Source organism: Aquarana catesbeiana, linkage group LG03 (assembly GCF_042186555.1).
Source record: "Aquarana catesbeiana isolate 2022-GZ linkage group LG03, ASM4218655v1, whole genome shotgun sequence".
Taxonomy (NCBI): Eukaryota; Metazoa; Chordata; class Amphibia; order Anura; family Ranidae; genus Aquarana; species Aquarana catesbeiana.
The window spans coordinates 716,557,573-716,582,996 of record NC_133326.1 but is presented as its reverse complement, the minus strand read 5'-3'; the positions used below and the strand labels follow the sequence as shown (position 1 = coordinate 716,582,996).

Here is a 25,424-nt window from a genome sequence, read left to right as displayed (position 1 = left end):
CATGGGGAAAGTGGGGTCTGGGGGTCCCCCTATCAATAAAGGGGCTTCCAGATTTTGGTAAACCCCCACAACCACCCGCTTCCAGGGTTGCAACACCCCCACATTGATCTATCAGCATAGAAATTGCACAATATTCATCAGCAGATATACATTTCATGATTTCTGTGTTATATCACCAACACTTCATATATACAATAGAGAAAAACTTTATTCACATTAACGTCTTCTTTCCTAATTCTCCTCCCATCACCACATCTAGTGCTTATAAGATACACCATCACATGATACATTATATTAGGATCCATTATAAAAGTGATCCCATAGAATTCTATTGGTGATCCATTCTATGGGGACACATTATATTGGGGACACATTCCAGTTCTAGTAATCATACATTATTATAGTAATATCATTATATTAGTGATAAATCACATTTTTTCTTTCACTAGTAAATCTCGGGATCATTTCTACATCGATTTTCATCTCTTTAGTATAGATTGTACAGAATACGCGGAAAGAAAGAGTGGAGAGCTGTCCCATCACAGTGACCACACTGGACCCTGCACAGAGTGACTGTATATGGGGGAGGGGCAAATGGTAGGGGGAGGGGCAGGAGGAGGGAGATTGTTGATGTCACACGCTGTGATAAATTTCTGTTTACCAATTGCAGAGAAAGAAATATGTCAGATTGTCATGGGATAGATAGATAGATAGATAGATAGATAGATAGATAGATAGATAGATAGATAGATAGATAGATAGATAGATAGATAGATAGATAGATTATATAGGCCACACCCCTCCTCACTGACCAATAGGAACATGTTATTGCAGTAACTGGACAGATATTCTACCCAATCACAGCAGACATCCCAGCCAAATTTTTTTTCAGGGAGGTTTCAAAATGTAGGTGTGGCCTAAATTGCACTACATATTGGGCATGGCGTAAATGGGGTGTGGTTTTAATAGAGTCTGAGGTTACTTACATAGGGCAGAATGCAGTAATGTTAAATAGGGAATGTACAGTGCGGAGTGTATGGAGGTGGGTAGTATGTGCAGAAGAGGAGTATGGAGTGAATGTTGGTGGGTATTATACGCAGGAGAGGAGTGCAGACTGTATGGAGGTGGGTATAATGTGCACATCATTAGTTCTTTATTTTTATTTTTTTACAATTGATAGTGTCAGTAGGGAAGTGAACAGTGTCGGTAAAGCAATGGACAAAGTCAGTATTTTTTTTTTTTTGTTATTATTTTTTTTACAATGTAATTGTTTAAATTATGTTTTACAATTTATTTTTGTATTTTTTTGTTTTTCACAATGATTGGGGGGGGGGGGGGGGGAGTGGACGATGTCAGTAGACCAGTGGACGGTGTCAGTAGTTTTTTGTTTTTTATTATTTTATCTATTATTTTTTAAAATTTTGTTGTTTATTCTTTTTTTAAATATTTTTAATATTTTTTTTACAGTGCTTCTGGGGAAGAAGGGGGTATGGTGCAGTGGACATTGTCAGTAAGGCAGTGGGTAGTGTCAGTAGTTTTTTTATTTTTACATATTGATTATTTTACAATTTAATTAGGTTTTTATTTTTTTCTCAATGCTTTTTGGGGGGAGGGGGTTATGGCAGTGGGTAGTGTTGGTAGGGCAGGGGGGAGTGGTGTCAGTAGTTTTTTACTTTATATATTTTTTACAATTACATTTTTTAGAATTTTTTTTACAATTTAGTTTTTTTATATTTATTGCATTTTTTTTATCAGCCCTGTTGGTGGGCTTTGGGGAGATATCAGGGGTCTAAACAAAACCCTACCATCTCCCCTTTGTGACAGAGAAAGGGGCTGAGGACACAGATTCCCCAGTCCCTTTCTCAGCATTGAAGATGAATGGAGAGGAGGCAGAGGCACCTGTCCATTCATAAACTGAAGCAGAGTAACACACAGGTTACCATGCTCAGTATTCACAGGACACAGGAGCGATCGGTAGCAATTGATCACTGTGTCCAATTTAGAAAAGGAAGGAGCCAGTAAATGAGACAGTTACCAGTCCCTTCCTCTGCTCTCCATCCTGACACATCTCCCCAGCCAGCAGGAGAGGAGGGAAGCCGGCTACGGGGGACGAGGGGGAGGGGGGGAAGAGGAGGACAGGGAGGTGGAGAAGGACATGGAGGGGGCCGGAGAAGGAGAACAGGGGGCCGGAGGAGCACACGGGGATGATCGGTGCAGCGGGAGGGACAGCTGTGAACATCGATCTCCCTGTATAGCTTTTTTATCCTACAGCCACGGGAAGGAGAGGAGGAGAAGCGTCTGTTGGCTAAAAAGCTATACAGGAAGATTGGTGTTCACAGCTGTCCCTCCCGCCACATCGATCATTCCTGGCTGTGAAGCAGGGGACCATCCAGGAGACTCCTGCACCTCGCTGGAGACTTGGGATGTCTGTCACAGTGATCAGTGACAGAGGGAGAAATCTCACTTATATTTATTTATAGTAAAAAAAACCTGCAGGACATAGACTAAAGCCCCACCCATTGCTTGATTCTATTGGTTGCATACTCCACCAATCCCTTCCTTCCTCCCTGTGATGTCATCAGTCTCTGGATGGTTTTCCCCTGAATCCACTTATGTATCTTTATATGACCTTTCTCTACACCTAAGAGAGCATAGAGGGGCTCAGTGAAGGTGGTGGTGAAGGTGTGGAGATGTCGGATCGGGTCACAGAGATCATAAAAGGAGATCCGTCCGGCTTCATAATCCAGATATATCCTGACTCTGTTACTGGACAGATTGGTGGAAAAGAGGATCTCTTTACTGTCATGTATCACCTCATACTGATTACCATTCCTGTACAAACCCCAGGATTTCTTACTCCATCCAATCCCTGACTGCCACCCTCTCCTGTCTATACTGGGGTAACACATCCCAACTCCCCATCCACCTGATCCCCCGACATCCACTTCCCAGTAATATCTCCCCGAAGAGAAACTCCGACTGCTCAACACCTGTACATAAAGATAGAATCTCTCTGGTGTTTCTGGACGATTCTGGTATCTATCTGATCTGGATACAGTTTTCCTGTCATCTGATAGCTGTAGCTTATTATGAGCTGTATTTACATCCAGTAATATGTCTGCAGCTCCCTGTATATAGAAGTCTACATTTACCTCTCTTATTATATCAGAAAATGTGTGTAATGTGTGTGATATCCCATCCACATCCAGACCCCCTCCATCATGGAGGAGTTCCTCATGTCTCTCTCTGTCCTCATTATCTCCATCCTCAGTATCACACAAGTCACCTGTGTCTGATTCCTGTAAGACAGTCAGTGGATCCGTCATGTTACACAGCTCCTCAATGTGACATATCTTCCTGGACAGCTCCTCCTTCTTTATTTCCAGATCCCGGATGGAGATGGAGACCCGCTCTGCCCTCCCGGAGATTTCCCTCAGGACTCTCTTCTCCAGGTCTTCCAGACGTCTCCTGAGATCTCTAAACAGGGCAGTGACTCTCTCAGTGTCCCTAGCTGATTTTTCTTCTACTTTCCTCCTGTGTTCCTGCAGACTCTGGACTCTTTCCTCCATCTCCTCTCTCTTTGTCAGAAGATTCTGCAGAACATTCCTCAGTGTCTCCTTCTTTTTCTTAGAAGCCTCACCCAGCATCTCTACCTGGTGTCCTCGATGTTCTCCGGCCAAACTGCAGGTCACACAGATACAGGTATCATCCTCAGTGCAGTAATACTCCAGGATCTTCTTATGGACGGAGCATTTCCTGCTCTCCATGGACAAGGTGGGGTCACATAAGACGTGTTCTGGGGACTTTTTGTGGACTCTCAGGTGTTTATTACACAGAGAAACCTCACAGAGCAGACAGGATCTAACAGCAGGTACAGGATAGTCCACACAGTGAGTACAGAAGACCCCGGACTCCTCATGATCTGGCTGAGCAGACAGGAAATTCTCCACTATGTTACGTAGTGTTATGTTCCACTGCAGTGCAGGCCGATCCGGAAACTTCTCTCTGCATTCAGGACAGGAATATCCTCCAGACCCCTCCTGTGTATCCAGCACACGATCAATACAGAGCTGACAGAAGTTGTGTCCACATCTCAGGTTTACAGGATCTGTATAAATGTTCAGACAGATGGAACAATCAAGCTCAGCTCTCAGATTAGCAGACGCCATTACTGACAATAAAATCAGGAAATTAAAGTGAAAGTCTCTGACACCGAAGAGGAATGCAGTTGGGAGGGGTCATATCCTCTTACACAGGGTGAGGCTGGGCTGGATAAGTGATATATTTGGCACAAAGATCAAAGTACAGAGGAGGGAGGATTTTCTCACAGTACTAAAGATAATCATACCTCCTACAAGGCACAGTAACGCTGGCCGTAGATGGATACAATTTTGTACAGAAAATTCTTAGGAAAATTCATACGAAAATTCTCAGAACATTCCAATGCAGCTTCAAAGATTTTGTTTCCTTTAAACATTTGATTTTGGAATAATTGAACTTTACCGAATGAAAAAAACGACATGCACTGTTTGAAATTAGTTCCTTCGAGAAAATTTTTCCATCCTGCTCCTTCAAATGTCCTCACCACTGCAGTTAAAAATAAACATCAATTTGACCCCACTAATGATTACACAAATGAACAAACTATCTTAGAGCTTTCTTTTCCTACGCAATTTTATTCAAAATTCTACCCATCTATGGCCAGCTTAAGTGCAATAAAGGTGAAAGCTGGACATGGCTGCAACATGGTAAAAAAGGAGTGTGGTTACAGTCTGAGCCTAATACCATCATTCTGGATCTGGGATGGTTGGGGGGTATGGTTACGTGAAAGTAAGTGAGAGAAATATGTGGGCTGCTATTGCTGATATTGTTCTTCATTGCTTCATTTTTTACTTATTACCAGGGTCATTGCTAGGATCCAAAACCATCCAGGGTATCCTTTGGTACAATTGTGGTGAAAAGTTGCAAAGTGATGCAGTGAACAGGGCTTGTGTTATTTTTTTTTTTTTTCTTCTCCACCATCTCTCCCGGTTTGCTTTACGTTCTTTCCATTTTTTCTACCGGTCTCTTTTCTCCTCTGCCTGTACCTTGACTATTTCTCCCCCAGATTACAGGGACAATCTGTATTCCTGCTGATTGGCCTTTAGTATCCGTCAGGAAACTTCAATAGCACTACCCCTGTAGGGGTTGCAGATGACTTGGTTTCCCAACTCCTACACAGCCAGGCAAATATAATTTTTCCAGCTTTAATATGTAGTTTGCTATTGCTGATTTTCTTCTTTGCTTCATCGTTTACTTACTGCCAGGGGCATTGCTAGGATCCAAAACCATCCAGGGTAACTTTTTGGTACACTTGGGGTGAAAAGTTGTACAACATACAGGGCTCGTGTTTTTTTTTTTTCTTTCTTTCTTCTCTACCATCCCTTCTGGTTTGCTTTACGTTCTTTCCATTTTTTCTACCGGTCTCTCTTCTCCTCCATTGGCATTGCTAGGAACTAAAATCATCCAGGGTAATCTTTGGTACACTTGTCGTGAAAAGTTGTAAAGGGCTGAAGTTAACAGGGCTCATGTTGTTGTTTTTTTCTCCACCATCTCTCCCGGTTTGCTTCAAGTTCTTTCCTTTTTTTTCTACCAGTCTCTCTTCTCCTCCACCTGCAGCTTGACTATTTCTCCCCCAGAGTACAGAGACAATCTGTATTCCTGCTCTTTAGCCTTTAGTATCAGACAGGAAACTTCTAATACATGTAACATCAAATAACAGTTTCTCCCTGTGTAACTGCTAGGGGTGGATATGGGGGGGGCAACGGGGCAATTGCCCCCTCCGAGAATGAGGTTTAGTGAGAGAGCTGGTGGGTAGATCCACGGGTGAGAGAGCCAGCGGGCGGCTCCTTAGGTGAGAGAGCCAGTGGGCGGCTCCGCAGATAAGAGAGCCACCGGGCGGCTCCATAGGTGAGAGAGACGGCGGGCGGCTCCACGGGAGAGAGACAGCGGGCTCGCCCGGTGGCTCAATTGGTGAGCCGGAAGATGAGAGCGCGGATGAGCAGAGCCGGGGAGCAGAGAGATGACATCTCTCACTGCCCGGTGCCCACCCTGCATCCCTGTAGTGCCCCCCTCACCGTGCAGGCAGCCGCAGCAGCAGAGAGATTACATCATCTCTCTGCTGCCTGACTCTGGGACACAAGAGACCACCTTAGCAGGAAAGTGACAAAGCAAGTGACTGTCAATCCGCAACGTGTGGCAGGTGACGTGACAATCTGCATCTGGTGACAGGCGACGTGGCAAGTGACAATCCGCATTTGGTGGCAGGCGACATGGCAAGTGACAATCTGCATCTGGTGACAGACAACGTTGCAAGTGACAATCCAGATTTGGTGGCAGGCGACGTGGCAAGTGACAATCTGCATCTGGTGACAGGTGACGTGGCAAGTGACAATCTGCATCTGGTGACAGACAACGTGGCAAGTGACAATCCAGATTTGGTGGCAGGCGACGTGGCAAGTGACAATCTGCATCTGGTGACAGGTGACGTGGCAAGTGACAATCCGCATTTGGTGGCAGGCGACGTGGCAAGTGACAATCTGCATCTGGTGACAGGTGACGTGGCAAGTGACAATCTGCATCTGGTGACAGGCGACGTGGCAAGTGACAATCCACATTTGGTGACAGGCGACGTGGCAAGTGACAATCTGCATCTGGTGACAGGTGACGTGGCAAGTGACACACTCGGGGCTCCCACTGATTCTGCATTATGGTGAGTTAAACTATTTAATTTTTTATAACAATGTAATAATAGTAATAATGCGCTTCAATCATCCTGACACCATAACAACTATGGTGCCATGATGATTGAAGCCAACACCAGCCATTGCCCCGATAGATTTACCCCCAAAAAATATATTTTCTGGCAGTGCCCCTCCCGAGACTAGACTCTGGATCCGCCCCTGGTAACTGCTGTATGCTTGCCTTCACAATAAAAAGGAGATTGTAACAAAAACAGATGTCAGACCTTTGCCCTTCTCCCCAACTCATGACAAAGGACTGGCCAATCTCACATCGCGCTGTCACTTACGTAACAATGCCACCCTCAGCTGCGCCCGGCACAAAGATTTCCCAGCTCGCAGGATCACAATCTAGGTGCCAGCAGCCTGAGTGCAAAAGGTAAAAGTGAGTACACCCCTAAGTGAAAATGTCTAAAATATTGACACTTTGGGCCCAATTTGGACATTTTCACTTAGGGGTGTACTCACTTTTGTTGTCAGCGGTTTAGACATTAATGGCTGTGTGTTGAGTTATTTTGAGGGGACAACAAATTTACACTGTTATACAAGCTGTACACTCACCACTTTACATTGTAGCAAAGTGTCATTTCTTCAGTGTTGTCACATGAAAAGATAGAATAAAATATTTACAAAAATGTGAGGGATGTACTTACTTTTGTGAGATACTGTATTTCTCCATAAAAGTAAAGCCATTTGCTGTATCCAAGAAGCTTGCAAAGCATGATTTTAATACTCAACTAATAGGTTATGGGTCCCAGACACCCAGCAGCACACAGAGGCACTGGAAAGAATAGTGAGTACAGCAAGTCAGAGAATACTGTATACAGACCATTGAAAGATAGAAAGCGGTTCAGATGTGAAGTTTACAATAGCAAAGCTGAACAATGCCAATTACCAGCTGTGGAAGTTCAAGCTAGAAATGCTTTTGAACAAGGATTGCTTGCGGTAAGTGCTAAATATAGACAGACCCACAAACTGAGACATATACTGCTCTCAATAACACTTTAGAAACCAGACCAGAGCAGGAACTGACACTGGACACTGGAACTGACACTGGAATATGTCAAAGGAAAATTAATTGATGAATATGACAGAAGAAAAGAAAATACGCACCATAATGACAAAGCTCTTAAGGCACAAAGCACAACAAAGAAAGCAGAGCCTGTTTTTGCTGTAAAAGGGCCAGTCACTTAAAAAGGGACTGTTCTATCTGAAAAGCCGAGCAGTAAAAGCTAAAGCTATTCACAAAAAAGAGAATCAAAGCAATCTCTCATGACCTACACATCAAATGTATTCACTTATGGAACAGACTGCTGGGGCACAGAAGTCCAGAAGCTATACAGGACATTGTAAAAAGATGCTTATCAGAAGATTTGACAATAATGCCTTGCAAAGTACTCATGAAATGCAAGTGCTACATTGAAGCAAAAGCCACACGTGCTCCCCTTCCACAGGCGTCTCAAAGAAAAACCACTCACCCCCTACAGTTCATACACAGTGACGTATGCAATCCAATGAAAACTCCCACATCAGGTGCGAACAGATATCTACTGACTTTCATTGATGATTGTTCCAGGTACACAACTACTTATCTGATGAAACACAAGAATGAAACATCAGAGAAACTTCAAGAGTTTGTTGCCATGCCTAGCAACAAATTCCAATGCAAACCAGGAATAATACGTACCGACAATGGAGGAGAATACATAAGCAAAGAAGTGGCCTCATATCTGAAGAGACAAGGAATAGTACACCAGACAACCACACCATACACTCCTGAACAAAACGGTGTAGCAGAAAGGAAAAATTGCAATAGTACAATAGTTCACAAGCTGAAAGGAAATTTTGAAATCAAAGAGCTAGGTAACATTTGCTACTATCTGGGAATCCAAATAGAGAGAGAAGAAGATGGACGTTATCTTCTTAACCAATCTCAGAACAATTCCATATGCAAGATGCAAAGGAAGTGAAAACTCTTATGCCGTGTACACACGGGTGGACTTTTTGCCCGGACTGGTCCAATGGGATGAATTCAGTCAGACAATCCGACTGTGTGTGGGCTTCATCGGACCTGCAGCCGACTTTTTTGGTCGAAAATTAGATGGACTTTAGATTTGGAACATGTTTCAAATCTTTCCGACGGACTTGAGTCCGGTCGAAAAATCCGCTCGTCTGTATGCTAGTCCGACAGACAAAAACCGACACTAGGGCAGCTATCAACTTCCTTATTTTAGTCCGGTTGTACGTCATCACGTACTAATCCGTCGGACTTTGGTGTGATCGTGTGTAGGCAAATCTGTTCATTCGAAAGTCCGTCGGAAGTCCGTCGGACCTTTGATGCCGAAAAGCCTGCCCGTGTGTACATGGCATTATGGAACCAATCTAAACAGCAATGAAGCAGAAAACTTGCTACCCAACAATGACGTGTATCGCAGAGCAATCGGTATACTGCTATATGTTGTCACTGTGACAAGACCAGACATAGCCGCAGCAGTGGGCATACTATGCAGGAAAGTCTCATCTCCCTGTCAGCGTGACTGGAACGCAGTAAAAAGAGTGATACCATACCTCAAAGGAACGATTCAAATGAAGTTACAGTTACCAGCAACAACAAATCCTAAGCTGGTCTGATATGTGGATGCTGATTGAACCAGGGACTGCACAGACCGCAAATCCACAAGTGGATTCATCTTCTAGTACGGGGAAGGAACCATAAGTTGGTCTAGTCGAAAATAAACTGTCGCCCTATCTTCAACTGAAGCAGAGTACATTGCAGCAGCACATGCATGTCAAGACGTGAAATGGATTTGTCAACTTTTTGTGGACGTTGGGATAGACATGTCAAGACAAGACAACCAGGGCTGTATAAAGCTTACACAATCAGAAAGGGTCAATCGTAGGACCAAACACATCAACATCAAGTATCACCTACTGAGGGGCAATCAAAAGCAAGGTGTTATTGACATTCAATAGGAAATGACTGCCGATGCACTCACCAAGCCTTTGTTGAAGGAACGTCATAGTTATTTCCAGAAGGAGCTGAATATAATTTCACAAAGCACATATATATCTGTCCTACAATCAATTGGGCATCTCATAACTACCCTATCCCCATCCAAGTGGAATTCCCCTAATAAAATAACAAAAAAACAAGTCTAAGCACTGTTTTCTGTCTGAGGAGTGACTGAAAATTGTGTACCTGGCTGGCCAGGTTGACAGACGGACGACAATTACCAGAAGCCCCTACGGAGGTACCGTTACATTTACAGTATAACCAGTAGGTAGAAGGTGTTCTTTTCGATGGGTGAAGGCTTTTAAAGTGACACCTATGGACAATTTTAGGTACCCTCGTTTGTCGCCATTCCACAGGCATGCCCAATTTTAAATATTGGCATGTTCGGTATCTATTTACTCAACATCATCTTTTATATTTTACCACAAAATGGGTAATATCTTGTATTTGTATGCACTAAAATTAATTTAAATTAATTTTTTCCTGAACATTAGCATTTGTTAAACCAGGGGTCCTCAAACTACGGCCCTCCAGTTGTTCGGGAACTACAATTCCCATCATGCCTCAGTCATGTCTGTGAATGTCAGAGCTTTACAATGCCTCATGGGATGTGTAGTTCCGAAACAGCTGGAGGGCCGTAGTTTGGAGATCCCTGTGTTAAACGGTTATGCATATATCGTGCAAAACAACAAATTGCAACAGCCACCATTTTATTTTCCAGCGCCTCTGCTTGGGGAAATATATAATGTTTGAGGGTTCTAAGTAATTTTTGAAAAAAAAAAAAAGATTTGTTCACATGTATGTGAAACATGTCAAAACTGCCCCGTAGGCGAGCGGTTAATAATGCTACGGAATGTGGTGTTTATTTTTACTGTAGAAAGAAAAAAAAAAAAAACTCTTTTATTACTTTGTGTTATAAAACACAGGAAATAAAAATTCCAGAACAGTACTAAAACCCCCTAAAGGACCCCTTTTGGAAAAATAGACACCCAAAGGTGGTCATTTAAAAAAAAAAAAAATTCTGGTATTGAGGGAGGTAAAACGTGGAGCTTGGTAAAGGTACACTAGATTTTTAAAAGGACAGGTCATGCATACATAAATGGGGAAAGAAATTAAAGGGTTAATGTACGGGGCACATACAATAGAGACGAAGGGGTTAATGATCAGATGTTTTTAATTCTGATTCCTGAGCATAGTGCTTACAACTGTGAACCCTCCCCTTCCTCTTACAATGGGGGAAGGGAAGGGCTCACAGATGTAAACACTACGTTGTTTACATCATGTGATCACTGTGATCGGTCATCACAGCATTCACTTCGTACAGAGTCATTTAGATCAGTACCGTGCATAGCATCTCTGAATGGAGCTGTCCAAGGGTGGCTCAGTTCAGACATTAATGGGCTCACTTGCTACCCAAGGGTTGTTTCAGGACTGACATTTTTAAATAGCTCTCTGGAGATAAATGTCCACCACTCCGATTTTTGGTAGTAAGGTGGTTAATGTCACTGCACAGCGAGCGAGTGCTCTAGAAGCTGCTTCAAACCCACCACCATCTACCTTAGTTCTGAGCTGGATGAGTTCCAGTGTTGTCCAGCCCCAAACATCTTCACCTTGCTGTTGGAGGCCTGCTCTTTCATTTGATTGGACTTCCATCAATTACTGCAGCACTACCTCACACAGGAGGCAGTCTGCATGCAAATCCAGCCCACCTTGGAACATCCACATCTCAAGATTCAACCACCCCATCAAGACTATGACATTTATCATAACGCCTCCCAGAAGACAGCCCACTGCTTGGGGCTGGGCACTGTATTTTTTTTTAGGGACCTTAGGTACTGCTGGCACTTTCTGCTGGCTCCCGAATTCTACTTCAGAAATCACCATATCTGGCAGGGTTCATCCTTTGGTCCTCGGCAGCACTCACTGGTTCTTCCCACTAACCTCAATGTCACTGCTGGGGTCAGTGACATAGAGCTTGGAGGGAAGGACCACAGAGCCTGGGGCATTGCTAGGATTAAGAAAGACCAGGGGCACCCTTGGGCACTCAAAGAAGGGGGAGCAAGCAGGCGTAACAAGGCATCAAATCGTGGATGTGGCTAAATTGTGCTAAACAGCGGCAAGGGCTTAAAGTGCCTTTGTTAAATAAAACCTGAGCCTACTCTGTGTATAGATGGCACAAAAATGCCACAGCCCTTGTACTCTCTAAGACCCATTTCACACTGGGGCGGTTTGCAGGCGCTATTGCGCTAAAAATAGCGCCTGCAAACCGACCCAAAACAGCCGCTGCTGTATCTCCAGTGTGAAAGCCCCGAGGGCTTTCACACTGGAGCGGTGCGCTAGCAGGACGGAAAAAAAAGTCCTGCTAGCAGCATCTTCGGAGCGGTGAAGGAGCCATTGAGCTCCTGCTATTGTATGAATGTGTCCTGTGTTATACTTATGATAATGTATAATCTACTGTGTGAAGCTCGGTGACAACAAGTCTAACCTGTAGTGAAATTCTGATTAATCATAACAATGCTCAGGAGGGCACGGAGTCACATCAGCTGCTTTAAGGGATTAGTTAATTAGCTCATGTTAATTCTGTTTCTGGTTACAGTTGTATTGTTATAGTAATATGAGCAGGAGGTAGGAACCTCCTCCTCTTTAACTGTATATAAGACTTGTATTTTGGTTATAATAAAGGAGTCCACGTTCAGCAACTAAACAAGTATCGTCTTGTTTTGTGCTTGTGAGCATTTGGAATATCTGATATCTATATTCAGACTGGGAGGAAGCGATATATGACAAAAGCACTCAAGCGGAATGTAGGACGTTTTGTTACATAAACCCTTACAAACACTTTATGCTACAGGTAAGCCTATAATAAGGTTTACCTGTAGCTACCCAGGTACCGGTTTAGGAGATATACCCCTGTGTCTGCATGAGCCGATGTCATTGGCACATGCGCACTGAAGCAATGGCACATCGTGCCGTTGCTTCAGTTGGACGTGCCGTCGCCAGCGGCTTCCACGCGCATGCCATGGCCAATCACAGTGTCGGAACCGCGATACCCGGAAGTCAGTCCCGGGAGAGATGTCGGCCGCCAGGGGTGGCTAAGAGGACCGCTGCGGGGGCTTCGATCTGAGGTAAATAATACATAATGAGCTAGTATGCTATGCATACTAGCTCATTATGCCTTTGTCTTGCAGGTTTTTTTTTTTTCAGGGTTTACAACCACTTTAACCGCTTGCCGACCATATCACGCACTAATACGTCGGCAGAATGGCACGGCTGCGCAAAGCAACGTATATATATACGTCGCTTTGAATTTCGTGCCATGCGGGGCGCGGGCGCACCTCTGCCACGAGCTCCGTGACCGTGCCCGCGGGACCCACGGACTCGATGTCCGCTGGTGTCCCGCGATCGTGTCACGGAGCTGTAGAACGGGGAGATACCAGTGTACACAAGGCATTTCCCTGTTCTGCCTAGTAACATGACAGGGATCTACTGCTCCCTGTCATAGGGAGCAGTAATTGTCAGTTAAAGCGACGCAGTGCCAGTCATTGGGCAGCCAAATCCTCCGGGGCTGAAGTGGTTAAGGACCGAGCCTCTTTTTTACACTTGTTAATAAGTTAAGATCATTTTTTTTTGCTAGAAAATTACTTAGAACCCCCAAAAATTATATCGATTTTTTTTCTAACACCCTAGAGATAAAAATGGCGGTTGTTGCAATACTTTCTGTCACCGTATTTGCGCAGCGGTCTTACAAGCGCACTTTTTTGGAAAAAAATACACTTTTTTGAATTAAAAAATAAGACAATAACAAAGTTAGCCCATTTTTTAATATATTGTGAAAGATAATATTATGCCGAGTGAATTGATACCCAACATGTCACGCTTCAAAATTGCGCCCGCTTGTGGAATGGCGACAAACTTTTACCCTTAAAAACCTCCATAGGCGATGTTTAAAAATTTCTACAGGTTACCAGTTTTGAGTCACAGAGGAGGTCTAGGGCTAGAATTATTGCTCTCACTCTACCGATCGCGACGATACCTCACATGTGTGGTTTGAACACTGTTTTTATATGCGGGCGCTACTCACGTATGCGTTCACTTCTGCGCGTGAGCTCGTCGGGACGGGGCGCTTTAAAAAATAAAATTTCTTATTTATTTTACTTTACATTTTTAATTTGACACTGTTTTTTAAAAAAAATTGGGTCACTTTTATTCCTATTACAAGAAATGTAAACATCCCTTGTAATAGAAAAAAAGCATGACAGGTCCTCTTAAATATGAGATATGGGGTCAAAAAGACCTCGCATCTCATATTTACACTAAAATGCAATAAAAAAAAAAATCAAAAAATAATAAAAAAAATTCTATGGGTGGAAGTGATGTATGATGTCACTTCCACCCTCCCTTGTAATGGAGCCGAGCGGGGGCCATCTTCCCCTCAGTGGGCAGCCAGGCATCCACTGGAGAGGGGACCGGAGAGTGGCGGGAGGGGAGTGGCACCTCTCCCGCCGTCAATAAAAGTGATCTCATGGCACATCCGCCGCCAAGACCACTTTTATCTCAGAGAAACACACACTGTTCCCAAAAATACCAGGGTTATGGCAGCTCAGCTAGCTGTATTTTGCATCAAAGTACAGACGTACGAGTACAGCGATTTGCGTGAAGTGGTTATCCACTTCCGGACTGCCCACCGTGGATATATGTCGCTATTTTGACATTAAATACCATTGTTATGGCAGCAGATAGCTGCCATAATGCCCATATTTTTATCCACGGCCGATGATCCTCTTTCACCTAAAAGTGGTCTCAGCGGTGGATTCGCCACAAGATCACTTTTATAGGTGGTGGGAGAGGTGCCCCCCCCCCTCTCCTACTGCATCCCAATGGTCTCCGCTGCTTACCGGACCTGTCGGCAGCGGCAGAAACGATCCATTCCCCAGAATGGATGGGCAGGAAGTCGAGTGAGGGCAAGATGGCCCTCACTCAGGTCTATGCCCTTGGAGAACCGGTCACTTCCGCCCTCCGGCCTTAAAGGGACTTTTTGTTTTAATAGAATTTTTTTTTTTTTTTTTTATTGCTTTGTCTAAATATGAGATCTTTTTGACCCCAGATCTCACATTAAAGAGGTCCTGTCATGCTTTTTTTCTATTACAAGGGATATTTACATTCCTTGTAATAGGAATAAAAGTGATCCAATTTTTTTTTAAAGGGACAGTGTAAAGAAAAAAAAAAAGAAGGAAAATAAATAAGAAAAAAAAAATTAAAGTGCCCCGTCCCACGAGCTTGCGCGCAGAAGCGAACGCATACACAAATCGCGCCCGCATATGAAAACGGTGTTTAAACCACACATGTGAGGTATCGCCGCGATCGTTAGAGTGAGAACAATAGTTCTAGCCCTAGATCTCCTCTGTAACTCAAAACTGGTAACCTGTAGAAATTTTTAAACGTCGCCTATGGAGATTTTTAAGTGCCAAAGTTTGTTGCCATTCCACGAGCGGGCACAATTTTGAACCGTGACATGTTAGGTATCAATTTACTCGGCGTAACATTATCTTTCACATTATAGAAAAAAATTGGGCTAACTTTACTGTTTTCTTATTTTTTAATTCAAAAAAAGTGTATTTTTTCCAAAAAATTGCGTTTGTAAGACCGCTGCGTAAATACGGTGTGACATAAAGTATTGCAACGACCGCTATTTTATTCTCTAGGGTGTCTGCTATAAAAAAATGTATAATGTTTGGGGGTTCTAAGTAATTTTCTAGCAAAAGAAACTGAGTTTAACTTGCAAACAACAAGTGTCAGAAATAGGCTCCGTCCTTAAGTGGTTAATTGACCCTGGCCTGGTTATTGACCACATTTCTGCTTGCTGCTAGGCTGATCCTTTGCCTGTTTAATGATCATGTCGCTGCCTGTACTGACCCTGGCCATACATACAGAGCGGGCAGTTAAAATACAAGCTGTCACACTCTGTTTGCAGCAGACTGAGAGGATGAGCTCACAGCACCTCTCCTCACTTCTTGTCAGAGGCACTGAGCCCAATGGACAGCTTGGAGCCTTGGATCAATGGTAAAGCACCATTGGAACAAGCTGTCCAATAAAAATGTTGCAGTGGAGGCACGCCTCTCACTGCAGTGTCATAGAAGGGGGCGTGTCCAAAAGACAAATGCTCCCTTCCAGCCCAGCCCTCTTAACTACAACTCCACACTTCAGTAATTTGACTGTTACAGTGATAGCAGAGCCAGTGCAGTCAGCGATAGTGTTTCGGATTACCACCACACCAATACAGCTATCCTCCATAAAGCAGATGACACAGGATCGCTCTTACATCGGCATGTTCAGTGTTTGATTCATTCCCTGCGGCTGGGAGTTGAGCAGTCGTTGGAAGAGATAGGGGGTGGGGTAATAAAACTGTGTTCAGCCCAATCCAAGAGCCATCCTGTGTCATCTGCTGTATGGAGGATCTCTCCACTGACAGGAGGGAGAGAGCACAACCTGCACCTCTACCTGGTTTCCTACCTGTAAATTGGGGGGGGGAAGAGGGGAGTTTATATCATCGCTCCCTACTGTCCCTGATTTTGAGGGACTGTCCCTGATTTGGAACAAAGGCCCTCTGTCCCTCTTTCCTCATTTGTCCCTCACTTTGGTCTGATCTATACAGTTGTATATAAAAAAAATTGTATCTTTCAAAAAGTGTTTCCCAGCGTTAAACCTTTCATCCAATTTCTTAATTACTGCATTTGTAAATTTTCAAAGCCAATATAAAGGAATAGTAGTGGTAAAAAAAAATCACTTCTGGGTTTACCTACTTTTTTTTTGTATAATTCTCTTTTAAGGGGGCATGGCAGGGGGTGTGTCCTATGCCTACATACTTTTGCTAATAGGTGTCCCTTGATCCCATCTAACACAATGAAAGGGAGGGGGTAACAATAATTTGTGCTGAGAAGAGAGGGTTGTGCAGGAGAGAGGATGGGGGCTATTTGTGCTGTGAAGGGTAATGGGGATGATGGGGAAAAATTATGCTAGGAGAAAGAATGGGGGATATGTGCTAGGAGAGTAGTTTGGGGGGGCATTTGTGTTAAAAGGGGGGGGGGTTGGGGGATTGTTCTAGGAGAGGGGATTGGGGGATATGTGATAGGAGAGGGGATTGGGGGGATTTGTGCTAGGAGGGGGGATTGGGGGATTTGTGCTAGGAGGGGGGATTGGGGGGATATGTGGTAGGAGATGGGATTGGGGGATTTGTGCTAGGAGAGGGGATTGAGGGGATTTGTGGAAGGAGATGGGATTGGGGGGGATTTGTGGTAGGAGAGGGGATTGGGGGGATTTGTGGAAGGAGATGGGATTGGGGGGGATTTGTGGTAGGAGAGGGGATTGGGGGAATTTGTGGTAGGAGAGGGGATTGGGGGGATTTGTGGTAGGAGAGGGGCTTGGGGGATTTGTGGTAAGAGTGGGGATTGGGGGGGATTTGTGGTAAGAGTGGGGATTTGTGGTAAGAGAGGGGATTTGTTGTAGGAGAGGGGATTGGGGTATTTGTGGTAGGAGAGGGGATCGGGGGGATTTGTGGTAAGAGAGGGGTTGGGGGGATTTGTGGTAAGAGAGGGGTTGGGGGGATTTGTGGTAAGAGAGGGGATTGGGGGGATTTGTGGAAGGAGAGGAGATTGGGGGGATTTGTGGTAAGAGAGGGGATTGGGGGGATTTGTGGAAGGAGAGGGGATTGGGGGGAATTTGTGGTGAGAGAGGGGATTGGGGGGATTTGTGGTAAGAGAGGATTGGGGGGCTTTGTGGTAAGAGAGGGGATTGGGGGGATTTGTGGTAAGAGAGGGCATTGGGGGGATTTGTGGTAGGAGAGGGGATTGGGGGGATTTGTGCTAGGAGGGGGGGTGCTGAATTTATAGGGATAGAGTGGTGCGCTGTCTGTGGTTAGTTGTTGGATTGGATGGTAGAGTGGAGGGGGATCTGTCCACTCTTCACCGGGATTCATCGGACTACGTGTGTGTGTGAATTGATGTTATTGGGCTGGTTCCCGAAGATCTGGGAGCGGATAACGACGGCTCTCCGTTGGCTCAATGTGGGTTTATGTGCTGCGCCCTAGGAGGATACTACTGGTTGAGGTTAGAGTTGGCGTGTGATCATTGTCCGTCCAGAGTTGTAAGGACTGGTGTGGACCGACTCGTCTCCGTACTGTAGATATGTGTGCCCCCCGGGCGTGACTGGGGCTCAATGTCTAAGTTTTGTCAAAGGCCTCATAAAGCCTAGACCCGCCTCTGGCCATCAGCAAAAAAAAATCACATCTGCTGTATGGAGGATCTCTCCACTGACAGGAGGGAGAGAGCACAACCTGCACCTCTACCTGGTTTCCTACCTGTAAATTGGGGGGGGGAAGAGGGGAGTTTATATCATCGCTCCCTACTGTCCCTGATTTTGAGGGACTGTCCCTGATTTGGAACAAAGGCCCTCTGTCCCTCTTTCCTCATTTGTCCCTCACTTTGGTCTGATCTATACAGTTGTATATAAAAAAAATTGTATCTTTCAAAAAGTGTTTCCCAGCGTTAAACCTTTCATCCAATTTCTTAATTACTGCATTTGTAAATTTTCAAAGCCAATATAAAGGAATAGTAGTGGTAAAAAAAAATCACTTCTGGGTTTACCTACTTTTTTTTTGTATAATTCTCTTTTAAGGGGGCATGGCAGGGGGTGTGTCCTATGCCTACATACTTTTGCTAATAGGTGTCCCTTGATCCCATCTAACACAATGAAAGGGAGGGGGTAACAATAATTTGTGCTGAGAAGAGAGGGATAGAGTGGTGCGCTGTCTGTGGTTAGTTGTTGGATTGGATGGTAGAGTGGAGGGGGATCTGTCCACTCTTCACCGGGATTCATCGGACTACGTGTGTGTGTGAATTGATGTTATTGGGCTGGTTCCCGAAGATCTGGGAGCGGATAACGACGGCTCTCCGTTGGCTCAATGTGGGTTTATGTGCTGCGCCCTAGGAGGATACTACTGGTTGAGGTTAGAGTTGGCGTGTGATCATTGTCCGTCCAGAGTTGTAAGGACTGGTGTGGACCGACTCGTCTCCGTACTGTAGATATGTGTGCCCCCCGGGCGTGACTGGGGCTCAATGTCTAAGTTTTGTCAAAGGCCTCATAAAGCCTAGACCCGCCTCTGGCCATCAGCAAAAAAAAATCACACAATATTCATCAGCAGACATATGTTTTAGATATATCACCAACACTTCGAATGTACAATAGAGAAAAAAACTTTATTCACATTAACATCTCATTTCCTAATTCCTCCTCCCACCACCAGGACACATCTAGTGATTACAAGATACAACATCACAATGATACCTTATATTAGGATACATTATAAAAAGGTTCCATATAATTCTATTGGTGATCCATTCTATGGGGACACATTATATTGGGATCCATTATAAAAGAGATCCCATAGAATTCTATTGGTGATCCATTCTATGAGGACATATTAAATTAGGATACCATTATAAAAGTGATCCTATAGAATTCTATTGGTGATCCATTCTTTGGGGACACATTATATTGGGGACACATTCTAGTTCTAGTAATCATACATTATTATAGTAATATCATTATATTAGTGATAAATCCCATTTTTTCTTTCACTAGTAAATCCCGGGGTAATTTCTTCATATATTTCCTTCCTGAGATTTTTACATAAATTTTCACCTCTTTTAGTATAGATTGTATGGAATAGGAGGAGGCAAGAGAGGAGAGGTGACCACATCCTACCCAATCACAGTGACTGCACTGGACCCCGCACAGAGTGACTGCATGTGGGGGGGGAGCAAATGGCATGGGGAGGGGCCGGGAGAGGGAGATTTCTGATGTTGCATGCTGTGATAAATTTCTGTTCAACAATTACATAGAAAATAATATGTCAGATTGTCGTAGATAGATAGATAGATAGATAGATAGATAGATAGATAGATAGATAGATAGATAGATAGATAGATAGATAGATAGATAGATAGATAGATAGATATTATTATTATACAGGATTTATATAGTGCCAACGCTTTACAATGTACTGTAAAGTGGGGACAGTACAATTACAATACAGTTCCATACCAAAGTAATAGGAGGGCCCTGCTTGTGGAGCTTACAGTCTAAAGCAAGGGGGAGGTGGTACAAAAAGCAATAGCTGCAGGGGATGAATTGATGGAGGAGATTCGGGTACAGTTCATAGGTGGAGGTGGGGTAGGCTTCCCTGAATAAGTGGGTTTTCAAGGGTCGCCTAAATGTGGACAGGTTAGGGGCTGACCAGACATACTGGGGCAGGGAGTTCCAGAGGATGAGAGAGTCTCTGGAGAAATCCTGGAGGTGAGAATAGGAGGAGGTGACAAGGGAACTAGTGAGCAGGGGGTCTTGGGAAGAGCAGAGAGGGCGATTTGGGTGATATCTGCAGATGAGGTTGGTGATGTAGCTGGGGGAGATGTTGTGGATGGCCTTGTATGTTGTGGTTAGTATTTTGAATTGTATACGGTGGGGTAGGGGAAGCCAGTGAAGGGATTGGCAGAGAGGGGCAGCAGTCATGGATTGGTTAGTGAGGTGAATGAGTCTAGCAGCAGCATTCATAATAGACTGAAGGAGAGATAACCTGTGTAAAGGTCGGCCAGTGAGGAGGGAGTTGCAGTAGCCAAGGCGGGAAATAACCAAGGAGTGAATAAGTTGTTTTGTGGTGTCATTAGTCAGGAAGGGGTGAATTCTGGAAATGTTGTGAAGGTTACAGTGGCAAAAGGTAGCCAGTAATTGGAAGTGGGGTCTGTAGGAGAGGTCAGAGTCTAGGATTACACCCAGCACCTTGGCGTGTGTGGAGGGATCAATGGCTGTGCTGTTGTTCTCAATGGTAAAGTCACAGGCTGGGAATTGGGGAGGAGGATATATTACAAGCTCAGTTTTAGAGAGATTGAGGAAGTGGTGTGACATCCATACTGATATGTTGCTCAGTAAGTTTGTGATACATGAGGAGATTGAGGGGTGAGTTGAGGAATGGAGAGATAGATCTGGGTATCGTCAGCATAGAGGTGGTATTGGAAGCCATAGGAGGTTATCAACTGGCCCAGGGAAGAGGTATAGAGAGAGAATAGGAGAAGCCCAAGGACTACTCCAACAGAAAGAGGAGCGGAGGAGATGGTGTTGTATGTGACACTGAAAGTGCGCTGAGATAGGTAGGAGGAGAACCAGGAAAGAGCAGAATCACAGAGGCCAAGGGACTGGAGTTTGTTGAGGAGGAATGGGTGGTCAGCTCTGTTGAAGGCAGCAGAAAGGTCCAAGAGTATGAGTATGGAGTATTGGTTGTTGGTTTTAGCAGGTAGTAGGTCGTTGGGAAGTTTTGGTAGGGCTGTTTCAGTGGAATGTTGTGGGTGGAGGCCTGACTGTAGGGGATCCAGAAGGTTGTTGTCAGTGAGGTAGGAGCTCATGCGGTTGTTGAAAAGGTGTTCAAGTGGCTAAGAGTTTAGGATAGAGCAGGATTTGGCCACAGTAATTGTGAGGGTCCAGGGGACAGGTGGTGAGGTGGGCAGTACATAATAAGTAGATCATTATATAGGCCTCATCTTTCCTCACTGACCAATAGGAACATGTTACTGCAGTAACTGAACAGATATTCTACCCAATTACAGTGATCAGTGAAAGGGGGAGGAACCTCACTTATATTTATTTATAGTAAAAAGTCAGCAGCATACAGACTAAAGCCCCACCCACTGCTTTATTCTATTGGTTGTATATTGCACCAATCCCATCTCTCCTCCCTGAGATGCCACTAGTCTCTGGGCAGATATCTCCTGATTCCCCTCATGTATCTTTATACAATCTTCCCATACACATAACATAGCATGGAGGGGCTCAGTGAAGGTGGTGGTGATGGTGTGGAGGTGTTGGATCGGGTCACACAGATCATAGAAGGAGATCCGTCCGGCCTCATAATCCAGATATATCCTGACTTTGTTACTAGAGATACTGGCAGATAAGGGGATCTCTTTATTGTCATGTCTCACCCCATACTGATTACCAGACCTGGCCAAACCCCAGGACTTGTTATTAAATCCAATCAAAGACTGCCGTTCTCTCCTCACTATACTGGGGTAACACAACCCAGCTCTCCATTCATTTGATCCTTCGACATCCACTTCCCAGTAATGTCTCCCTGAGGAGAAACTCTGACTGCTCAACACCTGAGGATAATCCTGAAATCTCTCTGGAGTTTTGGGGCACTTCTGATTTCTATCTGACCAGGATGCAGTTTTCCTGTCATCTGATATATGTAGAAAATTATGTGCTGTGTTTACATCCAGTAATATGTCTGCAGCTTTCTGTATAGGGAAGTATACATTTATCTCTGTTATTATATCAGATAATGTGTGTAATGTGTGTGACATCCCAGCCACATCCAGACCCCCTCCATCATGGAGGAGTTCCTCATGCCTCTCTCTGTCCTCATTATCTCCATCCTCAGTATCACACAAGTCACCTGTGTCTGATTCCTGTAAGACAGTCAGTGGATCCGTCATGTTACACAGCTCCTCAATGTGATGCATCTTCCTAGACAGCTCCTCCTTCTTTATTTCCAGATCCCGAATCTTATCCAACACCGGGAGGAAGATTCGCTCTGCCCACCCAGAGATGTCCCTCAGGAATTCCTTCTCCAGGTCTTCCAGACGTCTCCTGAGATTTCTAAACAGAGCAGTGACTCTCTCGGTGTCACCAGCTGCTTTTTCTTCTACTTTCCTCCTGTGATTCTGCAGACTCTGGACTCTTTCCTCCGTCTCCTCTCTCTTTGACAAAAGTTTCTGCAGAACTTTCCTCAGTGTCTCTTTCTTCTTCTCAGAAGCCTCATCCAGCATCTCCACTTGGTGTCCTCGATGTTCTCCGGCCAAACTGCAGGACACACAGATACAGGTATCATCCTCAGTGCAGTAATATTCCAGGATCTTCTTATGGACGGAGCATTTCCAGTTCTCCATGGACAAGGTGGGGTCAGTTAAGATGTGTTCTGGGGACTTTTTGTGGACTCTCAGGTGTTTATCACATAGAGAAACCTCACAGAGCAGACAGGATCTAACAGCAGGTACAGGAGAGTCCACACAGTAAGTACAGAAGACCCCGGACTCCTGATCTGGCTGGGGAGACAGGAAATTCTCCACTATGTTACACAGTGTTATGTTCCTCTGCAGTGGAGGCCGATCCTGAAACTTCTCTCTGCATTCAGGACAGGAATATCCTCCAGACCCCCCCTGTGTATCCAGCACCCGGTCTATACAAGAACGGCAATAGTTGTGTCCACATTTTAGTGTTACAGGATCTGTATAAATGTTTAGACAAAGGGAACATTCCAGCTCGGCTCTCAGATCAGCAGACGCCATCGCTGACAGCAGATGAGGATATGAAATGAAGTTCTCTGACACCGGAGAAGAATGCAGTTGGGAGGGGTCATGTTCTCCTACACAGGAAAGCTGGGCTGGATCAGTGAAATTTGACACAGAGATCAGAGTACAGAGGAGGGAGGATTTTCTCACAGTAGTAAAGATAATCATACCTCCTAACATTAGAAGAGATAAAGGGGGAAAGACGGGTGTAGAGAAAAAACATGACACAAATGCTGGCCATACAGTGCCTTGAAATAGTATTCATACCCCTTGACATTTTCCACATTTTGTCATGTTACAACCAAAAACCTAAATGTATTTTATTGGGATTTTATGTGATAGACCAACACAAAGTGGCACATAATTGTGAAGTGAAAGGAAAATGATAAATGGTTTTCAATTTTTTTTTTACAAATAAATATGTGAAAAGTGTGGGGGGGGATTTGCATTCAGCCCCTCTGAGTCAATACTTTGTAGAACCGTCTCTGGAATTACAGCTGAAATTCTTTTTGAGGATGTCTCTACCAGCTTTGCACATCTAGAGAGGGACATTTTTGCCCATTCTTCTTTGTAAAATACTTCAAGCTCTGTCAGATTGGATGGAGAGCGTCTGTGAACATCAATTTTCAAGTCTTGCCACAGATTCTCAATTGGATTTAGGTCTGGACTTTGACTGGGCCATTCTAACACATGAATATGCTTTGATCTAAACCATTCCATTGTAGCTCTGGTTGTATGTTTAGGGTCGTTGTCCTGCTGGAAGGTGAACCTCAAGTCTCAAGTCTTTTGCAGACTCTAACCGGTTTTCTTCTAAGATTGCCCTGTATTTGGCTCCATCCATCTTCCCATCAACTCTGACCAGCTTCCCTGTCCCTGCTGAAGAAAAGCATCCCCACCACATCATGCTGCCACCACCATGTTTCATGGTGGGGATTTATTTATTTTATTTCAGGTACTTATATAGCGCCATCAATTTACACAGCGCTTTACATATACATTGTACATTCACATCAGTCCCTACCCTCAAGGAGCTTACACTCTAAGGTCCCTAACTCACATTCATACATACACATACTAGGGACAATTTAGAGAGGATCCAATTAACCTACCAATATGTCTTTCTTGACTGTTAGATCTGGGAATTTGTATGCCTGCCTGTGCAGGGTGAGAGACGGACCACAACTACCAGCAGCCCCTACGGGGGTACCACTACAAAAGTTACATATAAACATTGTTTTAAGCTGAAATGAGCCTCCAGCAGTTTGAGCAGATTACCTTTAAACTTGTAATTTATAGTCAAACTGTCAGGGTACCATCAGGAAGCATAATCCTATGAAAACATCAGGGGCGCACTAGGTATGCGATTAGTTTGGTACCTAAAGAGAGCATTCCTCCTTATGAAATTCTTATTCAAAATCCATCAGTGTGATTGCCTAAATAGCAAAGCATGCATTTACATATACGCCGGGTGCCTGGCGGTCGCACAGTTGCTCTACGGTGGGTCGCCACTGCGCAGGCGCAGACGGGACACGGCGTTGACGTCACTACGGTGGGGATTTTAAATCCCTATGTGCTGCTCCAATGGGACATAGAATTTATATAGACTGTTTTCCTCACCATTTTCTATGGACGTTTATATTTAGTTCACATGCTGCCATCTAGTGACCTTTTGTTTGTTGTTTTCTCAGGTTTATTTTTCCCTTATGTTATGACACACTTCCTTCGTATGTAATGCTCCACCCTTCTTCCTGTGATTGTACTTCTTGTGTCATGGATGCAGCTTACAGGCCACATGTAGCGTGTATTTTAAGCTACAGACAATATTATCTTTTGACCGCATAAATACTACAACTTATTCATCTGTTTGTATCCTGTCATCTGCTGTAACCTGATGTTCAGAATAAAAGCATCTTGTGGATGGAATTGGTGAGTTCTGCATATCACCATCCTCACTCAAGGCACCTTGTTAATGAAATTCCTGCAATGGACATGAATGCTGAAATCTTGATCTTGCTAGGAAGAGACATTCTCATGCCGTGTCCGACAGAAAATGTTCAATGGGAGCCCTTTGTTGGAAATTCTGACCGTGTGTAGGCTCCATTGGACATTTTCCATTGGAATTTCCGACACACAAAATTTGAGATCTGGACCTCAAATTTTCCGACAACAAAATCCGCTGTCGGAAATTCCGATCGTGTGTACACAATTCCGACGCACAAAGTTCTACACATGCTCGGA

At 44.3% G+C, this 25,424-nt stretch overlaps 2 protein-coding genes across 2 annotated transcripts; both read right to left on the bottom strand.

Moving 5' to 3' along the window:
- Positions 1-1,706: 1,706 nt before the first annotated feature.
- On the bottom strand, positions 1,707-4,266 carry LOC141133696 (E3 ubiquitin-protein ligase TRIM39-like). Its single transcript, XM_073623192.1, has one exon. It carries the CDS (start codon positions 4,167-4,169, stop codon positions 2,505-2,507), a length of 1,665 nt encoding a protein of 554 aa, XP_073479293.1. The 5' UTR covers positions 4,170-4,266; the 3' UTR covers positions 1,707-2,504.
- Positions 4,267-19,024: 14,758 nt separating this feature from the next.
- Positions 19,025-23,303, bottom strand: LOC141133695 (E3 ubiquitin-protein ligase TRIM21-like). The gene has a single exon (XM_073623191.1). It carries the CDS (start codon positions 23,181-23,183, stop codon positions 21,510-21,512), a length of 1,674 nt encoding a protein of 557 aa, XP_073479292.1. The 5' UTR covers positions 23,184-23,303; the 3' UTR covers positions 19,025-21,509.
- Between the last annotated feature and the right edge of the window lie 2,121 nt (positions 23,304-25,424).